This window comes from Trachinotus anak, unplaced genomic scaffold, assembly GCF_046630095.1.
Source record: "Trachinotus anak isolate AG129_WGS33_773 ecotype Australia unplaced genomic scaffold, CSIRO_AGI_Tana_v1 ptg000019l, whole genome shotgun sequence".
NCBI classification, from domain to species: Eukaryota; Metazoa; Chordata; class Actinopteri; order Carangiformes; family Carangidae; genus Trachinotus; species Trachinotus anak.
Genome location: NW_027273870.1, coordinates 10786321 through 10811399, shown reverse-complemented (window position 1 = coordinate 10811399; position 25079 = coordinate 10786321). Strand labels below are relative to the sequence as shown.

The following is a 25079-nucleotide window of genomic DNA, read 5'->3' as shown; positions in this document are numbered from 1 at the left end:
AACACGTTCCCGTTCTGACAGGACAGGCTCACGCGGTTTATGCGGCTAAGGCATTAAATTGAAACTAATAATACGCTTTGGGTGTAGCCCAACATTTACTTGGAAAACTACAGTAAGTTTTCGACAACTCCGAAAACTTAAAAATGAAGTCTAAACTGTGCAGGGACAGATGCACTGGAGGAGTTGCAGTGCAGTGGTGCACCTTTTCACTTGCTTCTAACAGCAAATATATATGATATATGCAATGAATTTAGATTAGTTAATCACAAAGCATGTATTTAATTAGATTCATTTTTTAAATCACTTGACAGCTCTAGCTATTTTTCTTTGTCTTTTACACAGCATTCATTTGTGACCAGCGTGACAGACAGCAAGCCACTGAGGGAGCTCATAGCTGAGGCGAAGGCTGAGGTCACCGAGGAGATTGAAGAGCACAAAGAGGAAGAGGAGGAGGAAGAAACAGAAGCACATCTGGTGAAAATATGCCCATTAACAGTGCAAAAATATTTCATTTTCCACATAGAAAACAAATAAAAGGTTTTGTGAGGCTGGAACAAGTGATTTTAGATTTGTTGTAAAGCTGGAACCGGGTTTTTTTGTTTTGTTTTGTTTTTTGTTGTTGTTTGTTTTGTTTTTTTGTTTATTTGTTTCTTTGTTTTTAAATTTTCACAAAGTTCCTTGAACAGTTTTAATTTAACTATCCAACAATGACAATGGTTTTCTGGCTTTTGAAAAAAACAACCTTCCTAATTTCTCTGTTATTTCCACCTTTGCCTCAGGGCCACAAACGCGCCCCATCTGATGTCAGTGTTGCCAGCTCAGAGGATGAGAAGATCCCTCTTTCTCCGTCCATCTTGGAATCTGTCCCTGAGAAGGTTGAGCCAGTTCTGCCCGTGCCAACACTCACCGATCTCACTGAGCCAAACCATGTGGTGGACACTAATTCTGTGGAGGAGCCTGCCGCCCCTGCAGCAGGGGAGAGTCAGGAGGAGGCTCCAGACACTCCAGCTGAGGGTGGAGAGGTAGAACAGAAATCTGTTGAGGAAAAGCTTCCAGAAGCAGAAGCAGATGTTCCCTCACCAGAAGAAGAGACTGAAGCAGAGCCACCTGTTAAAGAAATGCAGCAGCTTGAGATAGCTGTTGAGGATGAAAAGGAAGTGGACACAGCCGAGGTTCCCGCCAATCACGAGGCCAACACAGAGAGCTCAGAGGTCGCTGAGGCTCCTCAGGAGGAAAAGACGGCTGCTGTGGAAGAATCAAACACACCAGCAGAGGACGAGGAAGAGGACCGGTACAAACATCTAAAGGTGACACTGACACTGCCAGAGCAAGATAAGGTTGTCCCAAAAGAGGAGAATGGAGAGAAGCCCACAGACAAGGATAAAATAAATGCAGAAGATGAGAAGAAAGTTCCAGACAAAGCTAAGGATGACAAAGAGAGAGATTCAGACTCGGGGAGTGGCTCCGCTGCAGATAACAGCAGCGTAGACCTGAATCTATCCATCTCAAGCTTTCTCTCCAAAACTAAAGAGCCTGGATCTGTTTCCGTTCAGGTAACATACACAGAACACACAGTCAGATGCAGGCATAGGTTTTTGTTTTTGTGCAAAAATTTAGCAGAGTCCTGAAGCTCTGGAGTATCATCTCTTTAAAGTACCAGAAGCTGTGTTATGACAGACCTGCTGAGCTGCAGATGTACAGTTTATGCAAATTCTTTTCCCCAGGATACCAAACGTCATAAGAAGACTTTGAAAAAGACTCGCAAATTCATCGTGGATGGAGTGGAAGTCAGCGTAACTACGTCAAAGATCATCACTGACAATGACACCAAGAACGAGGAGATGAGATTCCTGAGGTATTCACCTGCCTTCACTTACATACACCCCAGGCATGAGTGTCATGCAGATACTGTGGAAATTAGTTGCCCAAGAACCTTAGTGCACAGCCTGACTGTGTGGAGTTAAGCTGTCTAAATGCTGATTTTTTTTTTCCTTAATTGAACCTCTTAGCTCAGAACTCAGCAAGGCGCTCCATTAAAGGTGATATCTGTTCAAAGTGGTGACCTGCTTTCTGTTAAAAAAGACTCACAGTTACCATAATTTTTCTTTCGTTTCTTCCTCCACTCCCTGTCTTGCTTCCTCCTACACTTCTCTAGGCGCCAGGAGCTGAGGGAACTGCGTCTCTTGCAGAAGGAGGAACAGAGAGCCCAGCAGCAGCTCAGCAACAAGCTCCAGCAGCAGAAAGAACACATCTACCGCCGCTTCGAGCAGGAGACCACGGTGAGTCAGTCAACCAGAGCTGTCAGAGCTGAGACAGCTACAGCTCTTTTAAAATCTGTGATTTATGGGCTCAGGTGTTTCCAACAAAGTTGCAATTGTGCATCAAAATACAATTGAAACTGCAATATGGCCAATTGCAATATCCAAATCACAGGCGCTACAATTTTTTTGATAAAAGATTAAATGTAAAGGTACAATTTTTCTCCATAAGTGGTGTGGTGCTACAGAGCCAGCCTGGCCTACAAATCATATTCTCCAGATGTAGGGGAACATGCTTGTTTGGAACAAGCCCTAACAAAAATCACATCACATCAGCATTTTAAATTTTGCTTCAGTGAAATGAAAAAATCTAAATATTCTCCAGAGAACAGTGGCTCTCTGTTAACTGCCGAGCAACACTTTGTTTTAAACAAGCATAACCAGGTCAATAAATTGTTGCTGGATGGCTGGTGGCAAGCATGTCTCAGTCATTCTTACATTCAGTCATCATTTCACGCTCTAAGCTCATTTATGGCCTTGACAGTGTAAATGTGTCAGTCAGAATCAGGTCAAGGATGAGTCTGTGCTGCTGTGGCATCGGCTTCTCAAGTATAAACGAACAGTTCAGGTAGGATGATGTACATCCCTGCTGACGTGTGGTGAGGATCCTCACTGACGATATCTCTTAACATTAACACAATAACCACTTCCCCAACCCCGATCCTTACCTGAACCTGAACCAGATCTAACCTGATAGAAGTACAAGACCACACACACACACACTGAGACACACACACGCCCTTTGAACTAAAACTGACACTGTACCTATTACTGATACTGCTGTTGAATATCTCATGCCAAGCCCATCGCTGGCTCTTCCCTGAAGAGGAAGTAGTTTTGTGTGCAGCAGCTTTGACTTCAGGTGTTTACAAAAAGGCTGAAGTGTCATATTCACCTGAGACTCAAAGGACTGATCAGTTACCTCAACTGAACGAGACAAAATCTCTGAGTTTCTGAATTTGTTTATTCCCAGTCTAAATGGTTTTAAAGAAAAAATCAGATACAAGAATACAAGGGTAGATATTATGTGTGTTTTTTTAATGTATTTTATGAGTAGTAGATATCTGATAAGAAATGCAGTGTCTCTAGCAGTCAGAGCACCTCCACCTGAATCACTGTTACACAAATACTGATCATTCCCAAATCGATTCAATTCAGATTGACGAGGTCGATCAGTTCGATATTGATTCAGTGAATAAATGAGAGAGATTCTCAGAGGACTAATGCTGCAAATTGTTTCTCTGACCTCGTGCATTATTAGAAATATGAAAGTTTACATTAAGAATGTACCCAAAACAGTTAGATTGATGCACTTTCTATTTAATATGAGCAACACTTAAGACACACATCTCAAGAAATCATAGGTAGTTAAGTAATGTGCGTTGTTAATTTAACCCAGTGCATCGGCTACAGAGTGCATGAACAAGTACACACAGCTTCTTCTTCTGTCGGCTTCTTCTTGCACATTTTTCACATGAATTAGATTTTTAATCCGAAATGCAGCCACACATCTGCCTTTGGACCTGTGCTTCTATGGAGACACTTCTGCAATGTTTGTGTTTCCTACATCACATGACCACACACAAGTCTATGGAGGTGACAGCTTCATAGGAGACTGCAAAAGACATATATTAAAAGACCAATCTCTGGATTTTATGAATATTGGATATTATTGGATTATTCAAATGAATAAGAATCCAGCCCTATTGTTCAAGAAGTAAAAAGACCGTAGGCAGTAAAACCTTCCATAAACACTCAATTATGATCGTTTTTTGTGAATTGGTTTAGCACATCCCACTTTATCCTGAGGTCCATACAACTTCTCTAGGTTTTAGTTTTATTAATTATTTATTTAATAGGGACGATGCAATTTAACATAGTTCCAATACAAAGCATGAAACTGATGTGTTGCACTGAGAGTTTATAGCTATTTCTAATTTTCTATTCAAGGAGGTTACATAATGTATATTGAGTAAATCTGGAATCACCACCACAGGAAAACTGTTGTGGATCACAAGGAGCACCTGGACATGTAAAAAAGAACAGACTCATTCTGTGAAGGTTTACTTTGATCTTCTGCGAAAATAAACCCATCCAGATGCGTGAAAGAGTGCAAAAGATGATGACTCATCTGAGTGTTACTTTGTTGCTTTGCGTAGAGATCCAGATCCTGTGGTTCTTAAAAATTGTGAGGGCCAGATGCACTGAGAGTTCTGCACCATTGCAGATGTGATGCATTTTTCCCCAGTTTACATGTAATTTGTGTGAGTCTCAGCAGTGGTCTTGCATTTGCATTTAAGGGGTTTTGCTATTTGCAACTGTCAATTTTGCAGCTAAATGAGCTCTCTCTCTCTTTACTTGCAGATAGCATATTGGAGGTTCAGTATTCAGTATCAGGATCAGTTCAGGAACTGACTGCTTAATAAGCTGCAGTCTTTGTAAATCAGACACTGAAAACTTGCGGATTACAGTCGCAAACTCAGTGACAACTGCATCACAAATTTGCACAACAGCACTTTATTGGGTGTGTAAATCACCCTTATTGTGTGAAGGACAACTGGATTTAGCCCATCTGTCTTTACTATGATTTCAATACTGTAACCATAACCATACTGTTCATTTTCTGTATATTCCTGTTTTTGAACATGTTCATTTCTGTTGATGAGCTCTGCTTTCTATTTTCCATCGCCTGCAGTTCATTAAATAATCTGCAGTGTTTATGACAGGGCTGGTGCTCATCAGCAGTTCATTTGACTTCTTTTGAATTGCTTCATATTCCTCTGAAAACTTACGTGACAAAAGTTATTGTCAGAGCTCTTTTAACTGTTAAACACACTGCTAACGGCCTCTCAGTTATATATGCAGCTGTTGCTTTAATAACAATTTTGGTATTTGTCTTCCTTCTGAAAATCTCTCTTATGACGTTACACGCTGAAAATGTGAGAACCACTGATATGACATGACGTGACTGTCTGTGTCAATCCAGAGTAAGAAGCGTCAGTATGACCAGGAGGTGGAGAATCTGGAGCGGCAGCAGAAGCAGACAATCGAGAGGCTGGAGCAGGAGCACACCAACCGGCTCAGGGACGAGGCAAAACGCATCAAAGCGGAGCAAGACAAAGAGTTGTCCAAGTACCAGAACATGCTGAAAAACCGCAAGAAAGAGGTTAGCATGCAGATCACCTCACCTTTCATTTCCTCTAATTTTTTTAACCTGCCTTTAAGGAGGACTGGAGAGCTTGTAAGGTTCCTATTTATAGTAGGTTGCCTTAATACTTAGCCATACACACGCCACTCTGATCTGTCTTATGTGTTTACACAACCTCTGTTCAGCCATGCAGGGGCTAAATCAGTCTGCGCTGTCACCTTTGATTTATTTTCTCACGTAGAGCTAATCTGACCACAGTGCTTGTCTCATTTTATTTGTACCTTACTGCTCATTGCTGCCCTCACATGGGGCAAACAGGAGGTGGGACTCTCTCCAAAGCATGTGACAAATGCTATCATGAAACCTACTAAAGAAGATGTTATCCAGGCCCCACCAGAGGAGGTAATAATGAGGGCTCAGTTTGTAGTGGATTTTGAACTTTGACCTCTTCCTCTCAGCTCTCCTCTGTTAGCCGGCAAATATTTATTGGACTGTTCGATGCATTTTTTATTGCCAGCTTTTCCTTACTCTTCCAAACCTTCCTACCTGAGTTTGCAGTGCAGGTTCAGAACATGTGTGTGTGCAGTGTTTAGTGAAATGTGCGGGAAGGTAATGTACTCTGATCCACAGGGAGTGGCCCATGTAGTGATTCAGTCCTTTCAGTTGTCCTCATGTACCCTGTGCAACGCTCCTATACAGGATGTAAGTGGTCGTAAGTGGAGGGGGGTCGTGTGTTTGGATGCCTTCTCAGATTTGGGATGCGGCCTCTTTCTTGTGCATCTTAAAGCATGAGTCATTACTCTTAACACTGTGCGCGCATACACGCACGCACACACACACACACACACACACACACACACACACAAACAAACAGTCTTTTTTATATATATATATATATATATATATATATATATATATATATATATATATATATATATATATATATATATATATATATCAGTACATGCACAAGGCAAAACCAAGCGAAAGCAGTGCTATCAACAAATCTCTTAAAGTAGTCATAACCAGATGAATGTTCACTGCTGAAAAGAAAATGCTATAGCTAATTATAGTATCATAGTATATGGCATCGCAAATATTATAGTAATATTGGGACAGCAGGTTCAGTTTAATACCTGCGTTGAGGTTAGAAAAGGTTTTATAGGTTATTCTCTTCATACTACTTTTTAATGTATTTTGAATATGGTTCTTTGTAGACATTTAAAGATGTTTACAGTATAACCCTGAACACTATATTAAAGTGTTTAATGTCAGCTTCATCCAGGTTAGCTGTGCCAAGTGGGCCGGGACTAATGTTACTGACAAGCAGGTGAAACAGTAATGTCAGGTGTAACTGTCTGGTTCATCAGATCAAGCTGTGTTTAGCCTGAGGTAAACTTGGCAGAAGGTCTGTGGGCCAGTAAACACGCACAAACATGTTAACTCATACTCAGCTGGCCTCAGGAAGCCTTTTCCTCTACAAGTTTTTTTTGTTGCAGGAAAGATGCTTTCTGTCAGTGGAAAAGTGCTTCCACAACGACGCTAAGATTTGTCACTGATTGTTGTGGATGGAGGTCCAGTGTCTTTCTCAGATTCTGTGTGGACCTGTGCAGTGTAGAGTTAAAAGGTAATTATAGTCTGTATCATCCTTGGTCCAGGAACAAGAGTTTCTTCAGAAGCAGCAGCAGGACTTGGACAGCGCTCTGAAGAAGATAATCCAGCAGCACAAACATGAGCTCGCCACCATCGAGAGAGACTGCCTCAACCACAAGCAGCAGCTTCTCCGAGGTAACAAGAGTATCTGAACACATGATTCATGTCATGCTATATGTGACCAAAGGGAGTTACTTTGTTGAACTTAAGTAGGATTTATAATCTGTCTGAGCTGCATGTCAGATGGTAGGATAGTGTCGGAAACGTCTTTCAGTCACACCTTTCCAACGTTGGACTTGGGAAGGGTCTGTCAACAATTTACTGTAACTTTCCAAAACCTACCATCAGACATTCACTTCACGCTGTAATTGGCCACCTGTGTGGAGCTCTCTGTTTTCTCATTTGTGACACAACTATTTGTGGCACATTTCATGTGCAACGCTATGAATGTCTTTCTGGAAAGACTTTTGAAAATGTGCACTGTTACCTCCATTTTTAAACAATAATGTCTTCTACTGTGGCTTGAACCCAGGTTTGAATCTAGCATCCCATCCCACATCCCACTCCATTCTCCAACTGTCAATCACATTAAAGCCAAATGTGCCCAAAAAAAATTTAACTTTAAAAACAATACAGTACTCTGTTGTTAACACAAAAAGTGCCCAAAATTGTATAAGAAATGATAAAAAAAAGTAGAGAGACAAGTTCACTTCACCTGCTCAGCTGTCAAATCATAATGTGAAGTGGGTATGAATGAAAATGTTGGAGCTCTGACGTATATATATCAGCCCCTTAATGCGTCAAAATCATGTCACTTTATAGTCAGTTGTAAAGGTTTAGCTGCAGGAGGAGTGTGAGCCAACAAGGAGTTGGTGGACACCAAAACACAAATAAAGACTAATGTTGCTGCACCTTTATGCAGTTTTCTGTTAGGGAAGTCTATCAACAGTTAGCATATTGGTTAACATGTAACCAAAAATAGTAAAATACGTGGTGTTTCACTTTTGATTCTAAGTGCATGATCGTCATTTCAAGAAAAAAAGGTTTCTTTAAACCATGGTCTGGTTACTGGCAGGTTTATTACACCACAAGTATTCAGGTGCTGCCACTAAATAAATCCAACTTCTTTCTCACTTCAAGCAGGTTAATGCTACCATTATTTGCAAATCCTCTTTGGCTGGTACCAAACATTTTTCTTTTTCATTCACATCTCTTCTTTAGATAAGCATGTTACAACACTGAACATCAGCACGTCTATAATAAGTCATGTCAGCAGTAAACATGCTCTCTTTGGAGGCACAGGGAGACTCTCAGATCACATTCTTGCTAACGTCAACTGCAGCCCCCGCAGACATGACTGCAGTGTACAGCAGCCCATTAGTAGTTAGTGCTGCCTGGGACTTAATCCCATGCATAATATGCCAGGAGCTGCACAAACAACACTTCTCAGAAATGCTCAGTGAACCAAGTCATGGGAGGTTGTAATTGCTTTAAAGAGCTTTTCCTGGGAATAGAGATTGTGAGATAGTTCAAAGTTAAAAGCTGAAACCTCAGTAGTAAACTTGATGTTGGTTAATATAAGTATCTCAAACATCCAGCCATTTGCTTCTAATGAGGTGACCTCAGCCTACAACTGTTGCTGCATGTTCTTCTACACTGCAGACCATGTAGTAAAGCTGAGTGCTGTTAAAAGGAGGCATAATGTTGAAGAGAGATTACCATACAATAAAACTGTGACTGGGTCTTCTTAGCAGTCACTTACCTTTGTTTTTTCTTCACTCATGTGATTGCATACAGCTCGGGAGGCTGCTATGTGGGAGCTGGAAGAGCGCCATCTGCAGGAGAAACACCAGTTGTTCAAACAGCAGCTCAAAGACCAGTACTTCATGCAGAGACACCAGCTGCTGAAGAGACATGAGAAGGTACAGAGCGGATGGCAGCCTCAGCCTATTTTAGTTTTTTTACTTGGTTAAATCTTTGAACTTAAGACTAAGCTGCAGTTGTTGCTTCTGTAAAAAAAAAAAAAACTGGTATCAAAAAATATCTCATAAATTCCTGCAGGATGAAAATAAAGTTTGAAAAAAGTTGCTGTGTTAGCTCCAGCTTTTATACCTGCTTGTGCGTGCCATGTAGGAGATGGAGCAGATGCAGCGCTATAACCAACGTCTGATTGAGGAGATGAAGAACAAGCAGACACAAGAGAAAGCCAGACTGCCTAAGATCCAGCGCAGTGAGGCCAAGACCCGTATGGCCATGTTTAAGAAGAGCCTTCGCATCACTGGAGCTGCCATCACCCCCGAGCAGGAGAGGGAGAAGGTCAAACAGGTAAATGACCTGAGCATTATGGACAATGGTAGAGATGAAATTGAACTACTTTTCTTTTGTTCTATGGTGGATGGAAAGCCCAACGATATATAGTCAGGTCAAATTTATTAAAGAATAATAAGCTATGACCCCTAACTGTGTTTCTGTTTTCCAGTTTGCAGCTCAGGAAGAGAAGAGACAGAAGAACGAGAGGCTCCACCAGCACCAGAAACATGAAAACCAGATGAGAGATCTGCAGCTGCAGTGTGACGCCAACATTCGAGAGCTTCAGCAGCTGCAGGTAAAGATGTAAAAGAAACACAAACTTAAACTTTTTTTTGAAAAATGAATTCACATGTGATTTATGGGCAATTATTATCAAATTATTATATGTGGTCTTGTTTTAGCCAAAGACAACCTTGGACACAATAACATGAAAAAACTCTTAATTTGTATACTTAACCTCTGAATATGTGTCTCAGAATGAGAAGTGCCACCTGCTGATTGAACATGAGACCCAAAAACTGAAGGAGCTGGATGAGGAACACAGCCTGGAACTGAAGGAGTGGAGGGAGAAACTACGGCCCAGGAAGAAGGTGAAGTATCTGTGGTTCTCTTAGTAGTTTGAGACAATGACAATAACAACAATTGATGACATTCAAACTGATCTTGGCCAAAATCATACTATATAGTATTCCCTCTACACAGCACTAAGCAATAGCAGCAAGTCTGACATATACTCTCAGACCAACATTGTGTCCATAACTGCTGAAGAAGATGCTGATTAGTGGAAACTAAACTAAATACCTGCTCAGCTTTGAGTGTCACCTTATGTTCTACTAAGTAGCTGTTCTGTAGCTATCAATCATATCACATGATCTTCATCAGCAGATTGAGTTTGCCGATTGTCATGGAACTGATTGGATCTGTTTATTTACTATTTATTTATTGTTTATTATTATTTATATATTTTTGGCTGGACCACTACAACGGGGCCAGCCCTATAAACACAAATGTCCGTTGGTCCGCCGAATGTCACTTGACTGAGTCATGATGTTACGCCACTGCTCTTTGAAAATGATTTGGCACAGTTTCTGTTATGGGGCGATTACCACCTGCAGACAAATCAAGAGACATTTTGGACAAACCTCAGTCACTTTCCACAGAGGATAGTTACCAGTAGGGGTTAATGTGGCCCAGAATGATCCGTAATGGCGCTTTAACACCTTTTGATTAATGAGTTAACAAATCGGAGTGTCTAAACAAAGAGCGAAACAGATGGGTAGACACCCACAAGGCTGAAGTGAAGCCCCTCACAGCAGATGATCACATAAGGCAATGGTCCTTTTCTTTAATGCAGAAGAAGCGCTGCCCTGTTTATCCAGGAACATGTTGTTACTAGAGCTCAAGAGAGAAGCCTGAGAGAGGAGCCAGGCTACTGCTCACACAAGGCAGGGCTAGTTATTCCTCGGGCACCCCGAGGCATTTCCAGGTCAGATATATAGAATCTCCAGTGTGTTAGGGGTCTACCTTGAGGCCCACTATTAGTTTGACCTTCCTGGAAAACCTCCAGTGGGAGGCGTCCTGGAGGCATCCTGATCAGATGCGCTAACCACTTCAAATGAGGAGCAACTGCTCTACTCCCACCTCCCTCTAGATTGTCTTAGCTTCTTACCCTTTCTATAAGGGTGAGCCCAGCCACCCTACTGGCTTTGGCAGCTTGTATTCTGACCAGGTGAGGGTTGGAACATAGATTAACCGGTAAATCAAAAGCTTGGTGCAGTACAAAGCCTGTATTACTGCTGACACGGCATCCATCTGCCTGTCAGTTTCACACTCCTTTTAACCCTTACTCGTGAGCAAGACCTGGAGATGCTTAAACTTCTCTACTAAGGGCAACAACTGGTTCTCAACCTGAAGAGAGGAATTCATCCTTTTCTGGCAGAGAACCATGACCTTTTCTAAAACAGCAATAAATGCACTCAGACATGGTTGGATACTTAGTAGCAGAAACAATAAGAAGCCAATTTTCTCACTGCTCACACATTCTGTATGTCAGTATAAATGATACTTGTTTTGGTGTGAACACAGGTCTGGGTTCTATATTAATACTGTTAAAGTATCAAAGTGCTCAGTCCACTGAGACATGCACACAGCCCATATTCAGAAACTGAGCCTTCTGGAACTTTGTGATGTCACAACAAAGCAGTCATTGCCCACAGCCACGCCCCAAGCCCAGGCTACCTGAAAATACCATCCAACCTTACAGGTTGTTTCTCTGAGTGTTTACCTGAAATCTGATGTATTTTTATTCAATCACTTTGAAAACAGTCAGCCAATTAGAAGAGAGCCACGGAGCCTCTCTTGTGATTGGCTCACTTACCTGTTGTAACTTAAAATATAGGACCTTTAACCTTTCTTGTCTGTCTGTGGACTACATGAGACACATGTTGATGCCAGCATGCAGGATTGGCTATAACAATGACTGAAGTCCATTAAGATGGCTTAACAAAGAATAGGGTAAATTAGCATGTAAAACTAACGTGTTTTCCTTTATGTGTCCTGCAGGCGCTGGAGGAAGAGTTTGCCAGGAAGCTGCAGGAACAGGAAGTGTTCTTTAAGATGAGCGGAGAGTCAGAGTGCCTTAACCCCTCCAACCAGAGCCGCATCTCTAAGTTCTACCCGATCCCCAGCGTCCACTCCACTGGCTTCTAGGAGGAACCTTCATACATATGCAGTGTACACACAGTGGACATGGACATAAGCGCACACACTCCTGAAGAGAGTAAAGACTGAACCTGTGCTGCCTTGCCCTCGTCCTCTGACAGCTGTCAGGGTGTAAGGATCGAAGTTTTTTTTCTGCCTCTGGACTTAGTTCCTCATTCGTCCACAGCTCTGCGAGACTGCTTATTTTGTCATGTTTTCACACTATTACTATCATTTTGAAGTAGAATTATGAAGGAGAATTTCAGATTTAGTGCTTTAGTCATCACCTCAAAACTACTAAAGTGAAGTAGCTCTCTGTCCAAACTTTTTTTGTGATTGAATAGTTTTTTTTATAAAGACTTCAGTGCCTCTAGAATCTGATGTTTTTGGCTTTTAAATCCAAGCAGTTTATAATTATTATTTGCTGCTCAATTTAGCTCCAATTTAGACTTTTGCACTAAGGAAAGGATTTTTATACCACTTAATTTGGTTAAATAGCAACCTTATCATTTATAATTGATCATCTAATAGAATGTATTTCCGATGAAGAAGAAGGAAGCACACTTTTAATATCACTCTTATTGAAGGAATGAGGATACAGTATATTTTTATTAAATCATTCATGTCTGTCTGTTAGAGAGGTAAAGTTGTCCAGGTAGTCATCTTTAGAAATCATCTTTGTGATACATTAGGGGTTAAAATAACCAGTCTTACGCATTATTTCAATGCAAGGTGTAGGAACGTTTTCCAGCAGAGATGATTCCTTCTTTCAGGGTTTTTCTTCAGAATGCCTTCCTGTTTCAAGCTCTTAAGACTTGAGACTACTGTTTAGCAACAAGCAGTACATGGTGTAAACCATAAGTTACTTCGCTGCATATGATAGAGGAAGTATGGAGGTGGTGTTTACATACAGAGACAAAGGATCACTGTTAATTGGACACTAGGTAAATCACAGTGGTGGCTGTTGAACAAGCATTTAGTGTACCTGGTTGTTGATCTATTTTTTTTAGGTGACACCACTTTTATTGTTATCAAGCAAAGGTTATGTATCTATAGGGGCAAGTTCTTCAGGGATGAATAAGAAAATGCAAATTTTCATTAATTTCCATCACTTCTGTAAAAATTTATAGCATTTTTAAGAGTTTCTGAGGCTTGAGTGCTTTGAAACTCACGCTAGAAATTCAAACTATTAACAGCTGTCAGTTAAACTAGGTTAAAAAAAAGACCACCTAACCTGCAGTTATAGTTGATGATGTTGTCCTTTGTATTTGCTTTGGTTTTATTTTTGGTTTGCTACCACTTGTATTATGGGTAGACCTGCATGGCTTTTGTTTCTTCTTTTTATTGAAATTATAATACCCTTTGATATGCTAGCTAATAGCCTTAATAGTTCAAAATTGGATATACTGTGTACCTGTTATGACCACCTCTAAAGAATTGGTCAAAGTCTTGGTTTCATGAAGGATTTAAACAATTTCAGAATGATTTCATTCAACAAAAACAGAACATGAGCTTTTAGCAAAGGTTTTTTATTTAGGCTTAGGTTTTGATGCTGAAGCAGTGTAATATTTGAGGCAGGTGATGCAAAAATGGACCTGACTGGTTTGGGCCATCTTGACCTCTGATTGGTTCATTTTATCATCTCATTTTCTTTATGATCGGCTTTAAAGTTATCAAATGTATTTAATAACTGAGCTGTTATGTACAAACATATACTCAAGGAGTGCTGTGCACCTTTTGCAAAACATTCTCATTAGCTATTTATATGAAAAATCCCACCGCAGCGCCCATGCTACAGCTTACTTACTCTACTTACCCACTGGAGGTTTGCAGCACACAAAAATAGACAAAACAGTCCTGACAATTCTTGTTCTGTTTGTCAGATAGATTCTCAAAACTGTAAACTGATTAAATTCTGAATGTTGTCTGAAAATCAAAACCATATCAAAATCATTAGGCATTTTTAAAAAAACGTATAGTTTTTAGAATACCTGTTTAATGTAGATTTTCATTTTGATGTAAATAAACAGTTTCCTCTCTACTACAGTTGTGATTTAGTCCTTGGTTTGATCCCGTTTGGTAATTATCTTGGTGATGATGAAAAGCTGTGAAAAAAAATATTGATTTCTATTTTTAAAAAACACCATAAATGGAAAAGTGCTGTCAGACTTTTGGACCACATGCAAATATATATATTTGTTATAAAGCATGGTCTGATTAGAAAAGGTAAGAAAAAGTCAGCTCTCCATTCAGTCCCATACAATAAAAGATGTCACCACACTGGTCCCACATGTATCACACAAGCTAATTCAAAGCTATACATAATACCTGATTTTACAAATTCAACTCTGCACATTAAATGTTTATCAATATAAAAGTACAATCATATCCCTTAGAAAAACAGGTAAGTTGGTGAACAACATCCAGTGTGTGGTTCAGTACATGTACTATCCTTTATTCATACGCAACTCTTTGTACAGATTTGACGTAAAGCTCCATGTGTTCTTCAGTAACCTGGTTCTCAAACACCAACAGTCCTCTTCCTTCTTTTAGTCATCACTGTGAATTCTCCTGTAAAACAATGATTGATTTAAAGCATGCTTAACATAGCCTGCTTGTTCTGGCGCATTAAATCAAACGGTCAAAATTATTGTCAAAAATCTGCAGCTGTGTCATCATGTCTTCATAGAGATGATAACACTTTATTTTGATAGTCTGTCTACACAGAGTTTTTGTAAAATTTCTAAAGGTCATTAGTTGAGATTCAACAGTTCATCTGTTGCGCTAACTCCAACCCTCACCTTAACAGTTAAATGGTTTACTAATTGTTGCTTGAATGTTTGTATATATATTGTATTTGAGGTTATCGTCAAAGATTAGTGAGATGTCACAAATTATCTGTAAACTCTCCGCATGCAGCCTATCTAAATAAAGAGCTGCTAATGTTTATGTGGCTCTTCAAAGCTGATGGTGATTGATTCATTAACTGCTGTTGTTTTGAAATACAGTCAACATGTACGGAGAGCAGAAACCAAGATTAGCACAGTGCTGCTCAGGCGGCTATGATTAGCTAACATGGCACCATGGACACAAACGGCACATTTTTACTGGATCTGCACAGCGGAACCATCTAAAAAGATCTGTTCACAATTTTTCAAATTAGTCAGGGGCACTTATAAACACTGAAACAGGTTTTGCTTGCTATAATTCATTCCTATCATACTTTGAACGTATGCAATTCGGGTCAAAATCCTCAGTCCTCAGTTGCAGTTTTTGAGATTCCCACTGGACAGTGTCCTTGCTGAGCTGCAGTAAAAGGATTTAGTTAACCTGATATTGCAAACTTTAGCGTAAAGGTGGAATGGGTATGGGAATATATTTTTTCACGTGACAGGGACTGTCACATACAGTGAAGGGATCTCTTAATGTCAGGTATGAAATAGACAAATGATTACAGCAGGAAAAACCTATGTCAGTAGTAGTTGAATGTATTAATTTGTTCATGGAATCACAACATTTCAATTCATCCATTTTAAGTGAATCTATTTATTTATTTATTTTATTATACATAGCTGGCATCTTGATGATTGCTCCCTAACTAATATTTTCTCTAAAATTGTAATTTTATTAACACTTTTCTAATGGTGCCCGTCTCTGAAAATTACATAACGTATGATGTTCACCTTAAATAGTCCATGGGCCCCATATACAAACGTTGCGTACACTCAAAAACTTTGCATAAGCCATCTTTTACGGTCACAGTCGCACGTATCAAGAGTGAAATGAACGTGAGAATTTGTGTTCCTCCACATCAGCTTCCTGTCTGGCGTATGCACATTTCCAGTGGTTTCAGTCAATTGCCGATACTTGGAGGTGACGTACTGAAACTACTGACATTAGGGACTGGTTTGTGAGTCTGTTGGAAATATCTGAAAACAACTACAACTCAAACTACAGCAAAGACAATGGGCCTTGTTGTAAACAATAACACATCCACGTGTATGCAATTATATAAGTGGACATAAAAGCATGTGCAAAAGGATGCAATACATAACAATGTCAGCTTTGGATACAGCGAATGACAGAATTAAGGGAACGGGTTCCCATACGATGTAACTGATAAGGCTAATATTACATTACACAATTTGCATACTAGCAAACTGATTTTGCCTATGTCAACGTGTATATGAGCCCCCTGGTCATCATCCAGCTAACTGTGAATAAGCCTGTACTTTCATACATTTTATCTAGAGTTACTGTTGCCCAGACAGCAGATGAGATGAATAAAGCAAACTTTTAAGACCTGACAAATCTGTGGCAAAATCATCAACAATGAAATCCAGCTAACTAATCCACATATGAAGACCACTGCTCAGGACTAAATGTGAAATAACAACAACTGACCTCTGTCACCCTTTTGTCCTTGGCGTCCCTCTGGGCCAGGAAGGCCTTGTTCACCTGTGTCCAGACAAACAGAGTTATGATAAAGTTTCACTTTGGACTAATGGTAGGAAAAGTCATGAAAGACACGAAAATTATTCATAACAGTGCATTCTCTACGTGGAACCCCCTTTTTTTTTTTAGCTGTTTCAAGGTCAACTGCCATGGTCTGATTTAACTAGGGAAAATAAATAGTATTCTATCATTCTCAAAGAATAGAAAAAAGTTTCCTGTAAGACATGATTTAAGCTCAAATTCCACTCAAAGTCGAGACATGTTTAGTCGTCATTAAATGTAAAGTATTGTAACCAAGTATTTTTTTCCTTAAGGATTTTAAGACGTACCTTTCTCTCCTTTTAGACCTGGGAATCCCATGTCCCCTTTCTGTCCCGGTCTCCCAGGTGGTCCGACAATGGCTCCATGTGCTGTGGAGGACAAATGTTGTCGTTCTCACATTTTTTTTCAGCTTCTTCACTGTTTTTTATTGTAACAATTTTTTATTGTTAAATTCTACTTTACTTTTGATGTATTCCACCAAATCAGTAACATTTGCATGGGAACCAAACAATCGGCTGTATCCTGGTGGACCTGGAGGGCCAGGTGGTCCGGGTGGTCCTTGGATGACGCGTTCATTGTGAGTCCGCTCAATGTCACGAAGCAGACCTTGCACTGGAAAATAAGAGTTACGTTTGGGAGAAGTGTGAAGCAATACCACGACAACAACCTGTTTTACTGTAGATTTTGATTTGTGATTTATATCATCATGGTACCCTTACATTTGAAATATTCCAGTCGTTCTGTGGCATTTCCATGCAGACCAAACCATTGGCTGTGTCCAGGGGGACCTGGGGGGCCCGGTGGTCCTGGAGGTCCTTGGAAGACACGACTGTTGTACTCCCTCACAATGTCGTGCAGCACACCACGAGCTGCAAAAGGGGGAAATGTTGATGATGCAAGCAAAGATTTATCGTAACTGGTGTCATTCAACACCAAGACAATGACACATTGTCAGACTAGAAGAGAGTTTTCTTGTAACATGGGCAAATACTTTTAGTGGTAGACTAAGTTTTTATTGTAAGGTTGTCCCCACTAAACTTAAAGACAATCCGTTTCTTACATCTGATACTATACTATATTCACTCCACAAGGTGGTTGGTCAGGGTTAGCATTGACATAAATACAGTCTGTCATCATGAAGCTGACATCGACTTACATTTGAGATAGTCCACCACATCCACGACGTTTTCACGGGAACTAACCCACTGGCTTCGTCCAGGTATTCCTGGAGGTCCAGGAGGCCCTGGAGGTCCTTGAACAACACGTTCGTTGTCTCTCAAAACATCACGGAGCAGACCATATGCTGCATATGGAGGACAGTAGAGTCTAGTATTATACACTGCAAATGAAGGTCAACTTGCTGTTTACCTCAGTGAAATGTTTTCTACATCTGTAAGACCAGATCATTTAGTTGGATAATCTTCAGTGTCCTTAGAGTCTGCTTGGTAAAACTGCATTTTCTTATTATGAACCCAGGACTTTACAACATTTACAAGATAAACCTTAAATAGAAGTGCTGCCTTCATATCAGGCATGTAAGCATCACATACAAAAAAGTGTTTCATGAAGAACATAATTGTTATAAATAGCAAAGTTTTATCACTATCATGTCTCTCAGGTCTCAGGTTTTGTTGTATACATTGTGATTGTTGTAAAATAATCATGTGTGATCTTGTGTTTCCATTTTGGCCAAGTCTCTCTTGTAAAAGAAATAATATGTTTTAACAGTCTTCCTGGTTAAAGGTTAAATAAAATTAAAATAAACTGAGTAACACAAAGCAAAATAAAATGCTTGTAGAACAGAGTAAGTATTGATACAGTGAAGCTCCAGCCTGTGAATTTTGTCATTTATAATGTGGTTCACAACTAATTGCCACTTACATTTGATGTAATCAGTTACTTTAACAGCCATACTGGAGTAGTCACCAGCATCCAGGTTCAAGGTGCCAGGCACACCTGGTTCTCCCTTGTGTCCTGGGGGTCCAGGAGGGCCTGGCAGACCAGGTTGTCCAAACATAGCTCCTCTCACACCATCACCTGGATACAATACAACTTAATATCATATCATGTCGTATGTGTCTGTAAAAAGACAGATTTATGAAGTGACATTTTTGTGAAGGTTTATATTTAGATTTTGGTAAGCAAGTGTGTGTAAGTATATGAAGGCCCCTTGTATGCAGAAACAAAAGCATTTAATTGCATGTCATTCCATATTTTATTTGTATCTAGTACTTTTGGCCATTTTTTAGCTTATATGCTAATAAGAACCAGAAAATACAAAACATTAATATGTGTCACAAGTCACAATTCTGTGTCAACAGCTGTTGTGATGATACAGAAATCCTTAAATATTTAACACAGAATCAGGAGAAGGATCCTATATACATATTTCAGAAATACAAAATGTAAATTGTCAGGGTTATGAGAAGACTGAGTCGATATAGACCAAAACAAGTAGAGCTATAAAAGCCAAAGTGTCCCATAGGTGGGACCATGTATTTTAAAAGATTAAACTCACTGTTGGAATATTGTTGTTCTGCTTTGAGCAACTCTCTGTTGGTATGCTCAGCATAGGAAACCAATCCACGGATTGGACCAGGGGGGCCCTCAGGTCCAGGGGGACCTGGGGGACCTGGAGGACCTCTGAGGGCGACACCTTTGGGAAGCAATGGAACAGATGGATGAGACTGGTTTCAGATTAATTCCCCATGTACTGATAAAGTCAAGGTTTTCAGTCAAACTCACTTTGCAGGTAGTCATGAATGTCTGAGCTGATGTAGTTTCCAAGTCCTGGTGGGCCAGGTGGTCCTGGTGCACCAGGGACACCTGGAGGACCAGGAGGCCCCTGAGGGCCCACAAGTGCTTGATACCCAGCTGGTCAGACAATGGAATGGAATGTATGTTAGCTTGAGAATGCTACCAAAGCTAATTATTTTAGAACAGATACTTTACAGTAAAATAAATACTGGTTTACTGTTGTTGTCATTGCGCCTCTTACTTGCTAACAAGTTTCCAGGAAGACCAGGAAGCCCAGGAGGCCCAGGAGGTCCAGGGACACCTACCACCCCCCTCTCTGGTGACAGACAAGACAGTCACATTCAAGTTCTCTCAACAGAAAACCTTTTTAATAGGTAGAGTTGTAAGTGCATCTGTAACTCCAACCGTTCATGAGACTAAGGACCCGTTCAGCCACATCCTGGGTGTTAAATCCATAGCTGCTAAGGCCTGAATCTCCAGCAGGTCCTGGTGGCACAGGAGGACCAGCAACATATCTCCTCACATCCTCTCCTGCACACAGATAATTGATAATCTTATTATTCGCTCTCAAGAGCTGGATATCAAAAAACAAACTTAAAGATTTTGAGGAAATGGGGTAGTCCCTTTTTTCCAAACAGGTGGTAGCCAAGGATCTTCAAAAAAACAACAACAAATGCCTACTTATTGACTATGTGTTTAAATTTTCTTTTACATGTTGACCTGATGCCCCTAACACAGGTAATTAGCATGACAAGCATGACAGGTACACATTTTTACAATTCATATACAAACACTGCTAAAGCCCAGGTGACCATTTGCACAAACGATGAAAAAATTATTCACTTATGTATTACATATACATTTTTTGTGTGCCTAATATTGAGTTTCTGCCACTGCAGTGTATGCCATGTGTCAGAAATCTGGAGATTCTCATTACAGTCAAATGAAACTCACGCTGTAATAGGCTGATGATGTCACTGACAGAGATTGAACCAGGTGGACCTGCAGGACCAGGAGGGCCAGGAATACCTTCATATCCTCTACCTGAACCTTAATAATAGGTGAAAGTCATACACAAGTTGACATCCTGTGTAATAATAGATGTAATATTATTGTGTAATTGATCATACTCTGGATGAGGGCAATGACTCGGTTGGCCACATCATCCACCAGCCTGTCTCCTGAAGTCCCTGGGGCTCCTGGAGGACCAGGAGGCCCAGGAGGTCCAGCCAGGTACTCACTGATGCCGCCATCTGCATGTCAGGACAATACTGTCTGAAACAAGTCACTTAGGTCTTTCTTTCATCCACATATGGTGTTAGTACAACTTACTCTGAAGGTACTCTGCAATGTACTGGCCCACATTAACTGATCCAGCCCAATTTCCATCTCTTCCAGGTTGACCAGGTGGTCCAGGTGGGCCTGGAGGGCCAGGAATGAATGAGCTACCTGGTATAATAAAGCAAATTTCCAAATAAAATGTAATGTACATTTAGTAAAGACTTAAATAGGAATTACATTTATTTTTCAAGATTAAATAACTACTATTATTAAGAATGATATATTATTAGCTATTACAATTTGACCAAGTAGCAACAGCCCTGGCTGAGTGGTGAAACCAGTGAAGAAGTGCTTTAAGCTGCAATTCCTCTTATGGCCAATGGATGCTAGCTCCAAGAAAACTCAGTTAAAGAAACTCAGTTAAAGATAGATTATGTAACTTTTTTCTAATATTTTTTAGTTGAGAAATGCTCCAGAACAGGTGATGTCACAAAAACCACTATTTCAGTACCAAGTTGATGCCAAAATTCAGAAAATACAAAATTATTGTTTGTGAATTGTGACAAGGCATCTGTTGTAGCAATTCTCCACACACAGCGTTTACAAAGGCTAATGTTATCTTGTTTAGGCCAACATAACAATAGCTCACAACATGAGCTGGGTGCTCATAATGTTAATGAGCTACTATCATTACCATTCAGTTTCTCAACATATATTGACTTGACTTGACTTTTTAATAAATACTTTAACACTTGCTCCATCGCCATGTCAATTTAAAGTACTGCTTGCACACTGACTACATGGAGAGTTATGTGTGTGTTTGTGTGTGTGTGTGTGTGTGTGTGTGTGTGTGTGTGTGTGTGTGTGTGTGCAGCAGCCTCTGTTGTTGAGCCATTTTTGCAGTATTATCAGATTTGGTGTCGAGAACTGTGGAATTATAATAGTATTGGTACTTACTACCAAATTTCTGGAATTGATACGTCCTTATTCCTAAACATAATTTATGTGCTGTTAAAGGAGCCCTTTCTTGTGCTAGTTTGATATCCAGAACTTGCATATAGGAGCTTTAGAACACAAAATTCTATCTTTTCTTTCAAACTCAAAGTTAGTACTATTAAAATCATTGTTCTTAGAAGGCTGTACTGATGCAGCTTTGTACTCCTATAACATAGTGTGACTCACAAATACAAGGTTTCCAAAAAAGAATCAAAATTGATGCTGTAGAACCTGGAATTGTCATTATTATTCCACTCTTCGTCCTTGTCAAAGCCTGATGCCTACATTACCTACAATGCAACTTAACTGCTGACAATCACAGAGATTTGAGTGTGTCATGCTAGCAGGGGTTAATGTAGGCTCAAGCAGAGATGAGGAGCCAGGTACAAAGATCTCACTGCCTTCGAACTCCACACCCCCAGATAGTTCTCATTTTCAGACTTGAAGACTTCAGCACCAACAGCTGTAACCTTATTTTGATGTGATTATAGAAGATTATATTAAATCCCCACTAGACAATATTTTTGACATTACACCTAGATCAAGTGACTCCCTGTAATGTCAGAGGTTGAAGGACGTTACTGCTGGCCCCACTGAGAATCAACATTTCTGCTTTGGCATCTTTCACTTGCTTGTTTTTATTTTTATTTATCAATATCATTTAGTCCCTTCAGCTGTCACAGAGAGCTACCCTTAGCAGTCAAAGATTGCTCAATAAAACCATTGTGATGGGCAGGTTTGCACGATTGACAGGTGTCTTAGCATATTTGTCAGTTATAGTAGCTCACTCACAACTCTGTAGGCCTTCTAAAAGCACAGGATTAGAGAAAATTATGGTTAAGACATTATCTTGATACATGATTTGATGTGATATTGTATTTGGATGGTCTTACCACTGGAGATTCCTGAGGCACCAGGAACTCCGGCATCACCTACAAGAGATGTAAAGGATGTAAATAGTATGATACAAACTCTGTGTTTGCTGACTTCTTGATAATAAAAAAACAAGGAGGCAGGGGAAAGACAGACATAATTAATAAAACATTTCCTATATAACCATTCATAGTGGCTAAATATCACATAAAAATATGATTTGCATCAGGTCTGTAAGAGAGAATTTGAAGGTAACACAAAACAGTTGACTGAATTTACCTTTAAGTCCTTGTGGACCCTGTGGGCCCTGTGGGCCCTGTGGGCCTGGTACACCTTGAGGGCCACTTGGGCCTTCTGGTCCCTGAGGTCCCCTAGGTCCAGGTTGACCTGGGAAACCTAACATGAAAACACTGGTTCAGTGTGTGTTTGAAGGTTCATTACTGACAATGGAAAATTGAAGAACAGTGAAGACCACAAGATGTGACTGAAAGATGAGGACAAGCTTGAGTAAATAAAGTAAGTAAAACTAATTTTTTGTCTTTAAGTTAAGTTATAATGTCTATAAAGGCAAACAACATTTATTTCCACGACAATTATTTTCCAAATAAGAACTCATTCAAATAGAAATTGACATAAGACTGAGGTACCTTTGTAGATTATCGTCTTCATAAAAAATGTAAAAGTTCATTTAATCTAAAAGTCGATCACATACCAACAACTGGTTCCCCTGGACTTCCTGGAAGACCTGGTTGGCCTGGTTCACCTAAAACAATCATCATTACTTTAAATCATAGATTATGTCTACTTTAATAAAAAATCTAATTCAGGTTTGCAATTTTCTCACCTTGGTACCCTTGTGGTCCTTGGTTACCTGAGGAGAAAGAATGATAAATTGAAAGTGAATTTGTAAATTTAGCAGCAGTCAAACACATGCTTTCAGAAATACTGAATTAAATGAACCTACCTGCTGGACCCTGTGGGCCTGGGGGTCCTGGAGGTCCTGGTGGTCCAGCAAAGAAGGTCTCTAAGGCAATAGAGTGAATATGCATCAAAATCTCAAAGACCTTAGAGGCTGAATATGACATATGTCCAGGTGTCAACTGGACAATTGAAATTGAATTGAACTTACATTAAATCTGAAATCTGTTTTCTTTTACTAACCTGATGTAGGCACAAAGCTGCCAGGTTCTCCTCTCTCTCCTCGGGGTCCAGGTAAACCAACACCTGTGAAGATAGCAACACAGTTACAGATCAATTCAAAATGAGAAAGAGAGAAATATAACATTTCATTCTGATATTGTTTTGTTGGCATATGATAAAGACAATTGTTTCAACAAAATTAAATTAAATTAAATTAAATTAAAAAGCTTTCCTGCACAAACCCTCTTGTCCCTCCCTAACCATGACGTAATAGGCAAGACTCCGAGGTCTGTTTGGTAAATTGACAACTGCCACTAGCTCAGCTCCAACACAGGTACCCACACAGTGACTCTCTCAAAGGGCAATAAATGTGCTTCCCGTGACTGTCAAAGCTCCACCAGACACCCTGTCTCTCCATCAGAGACAAAGAAAATCCAAGAGTAGCTTCTCAAAGCTCCTAGTCTGTCCATGTTCTGAGTGGTGATCAATCAGTCTCTCAAGTGCACCCGTCACACACTATTTGGCATAAGGCAATGCCCTTTACTGTGGTTAAATCATCCCGTATGCTGATGATCTATTTATCTGTTTATTGCTAGATTTTTCTTTACCTGGCTCTCCTGGAGGACCTCTGCGTCCTGGAGGACCTTGTTTAGTCTCACCTAAACAACAGTGAAAGCAGTACTTGAATAACGATTAGTTGGATCTAAGAATCTACCACAATTGTTTGAAAGTACTGTTGGTATCTAGCAAATGGCTTTTAACTTACCAGGAGGACCCTGAGAACCAGGTACACCAGGAGGACCTGGGGGTCCCGGTGGACCAGGCAGTCCTGTCACTGAGGAAAGTCCTGTTAGAAATGAAAACATAAAGGGATGTTATCACTCTTTCACACAGTGTTATCTTGGTAATACCACCAGATGGCAGTAAGCAATTAAGAAATAAAAATGTACTCACTATCAGTTTGGGTGGCACGGACAGTTTCTGAACTTGTAATGCTGATGCCAGGCTCGCCAGGTTTTCCTTGCTCTCCCTTCTCTCCCCTTTCTCCCTTTTCTCCTTTCTCCCCTCGTTCTCCCTTAGGACCTAAATGATTGAGTCAATGTACCATCATAGAAATTAAAAACAATACGCTGAATATGTATAAACAATCCTCTAAGCTGCTTAACATTTGTCAAGAGTTTGGATTTACCGGGTTGTCCTGGAACACCAGCAGGGCCAATTGGACCAGACAAACCAGGGAGTCCAGCAGGGCCTGGAGGCCCAGCGGGCCCTGGAGGTCCGGGGATCGCCACAGTGTCAGAGCCAACTAGCACAACAAAGAAAGAGACAAAGACCATTTAGAGTGTATGGTACTTAAAATGAATTCAAAATTACACTTTGTATGTCCATGTGCAACTAGTACAAGT

The 25079-nt window shown here is 40.2% G+C and overlaps 2 protein-coding genes across 3 annotated transcripts in view; one reads left to right on the top strand and one right to left on the bottom strand.

Annotated features, from left to right (window-relative positions):
* LOC139636551 (STE20-like serine/threonine-protein kinase) overlaps positions 1–14170 on the top strand; it is a 23951-nt gene extending 9781 nt beyond the window's left edge. Inside the window, exons 8-18 of the mRNA XM_071504713.1 lie at positions 343–474; positions 780–1553; positions 1725–1855; positions 2156–2279; positions 5305–5484; positions 7125–7254; positions 8917–9041; positions 9253–9444; positions 9599–9724; positions 9906–10019; positions 11992–14170. Of these exons, the coding sequence (XP_071360814.1) occupies positions 343–474; positions 780–1553; positions 1725–1855; positions 2156–2279; positions 5305–5484; positions 7125–7254; positions 8917–9041; positions 9253–9444; positions 9599–9724; positions 9906–10019; positions 11992–12138 (2175 nt within the window). The 3' untranslated portion in view covers positions 12139–14170. The remainder of the gene's footprint in view (positions 1–342; positions 475–779; positions 1554–1724; positions 1856–2155; positions 2280–5304; positions 5485–7124; positions 7255–8916; positions 9042–9252; positions 9445–9598; positions 9725–9905; positions 10020–11991) is intronic.
* LOC139636548 (collagen alpha-1(XVII) chain-like) overlaps positions 14106–25079 on the bottom strand; it is a 24174-nt gene continuing 13200 nt past the window's right edge. The window contains exons 29-52 of one of the 2 annotated variants that reach the window (XM_071504704.1): positions 24863–24979; positions 24628–24756; positions 24440–24520; positions 24282–24332; positions 23695–23757; positions 23498–23557; positions 23378–23404; positions 23246–23296; positions 22813–22929; positions 22554–22592; positions 20716–20832; positions 20514–20636; positions 20338–20433; positions 19789–19914; positions 19625–19699; positions 19372–19500; positions 19145–19282; positions 18508–18663; positions 17783–17929; positions 17346–17495; positions 17089–17238; positions 16914–16994; positions 16534–16587; positions 14106–14700 (exon numbers count right to left, since the gene is read on the bottom strand). In XM_071504704.1, coding sequence (XP_071360805.1) covers positions 14651–14700; positions 16534–16587; positions 16914–16994; positions 17089–17238; positions 17346–17495; positions 17783–17929; positions 18508–18663; positions 19145–19282; positions 19372–19500; positions 19625–19699; positions 19789–19914; positions 20338–20433; positions 20514–20636; positions 20716–20832; positions 22554–22592; positions 22813–22929; positions 23246–23296; positions 23378–23404; positions 23498–23557; positions 23695–23757; positions 24282–24332; positions 24440–24520; positions 24628–24756; positions 24863–24979 — 2327 coding nt within the window. In that variant the 3' untranslated portion in view covers positions 14106–14650. The remainder of the gene's footprint in view (positions 14701–16533; positions 16588–16913; positions 16995–17088; positions 17239–17345; positions 17496–17782; positions 17930–18507; positions 18664–19144; positions 19283–19371; positions 19501–19624; positions 19700–19788; positions 19915–20337; positions 20434–20513; positions 20637–20715; positions 20833–22553; positions 22593–22812; positions 22930–23245; positions 23297–23377; positions 23405–23497; positions 23558–23694; positions 23758–24281; positions 24333–24439; positions 24521–24627; positions 24757–24862; positions 24980–25079) is intronic. The other variant, XM_071504705.1, reaches the window with a different exon arrangement.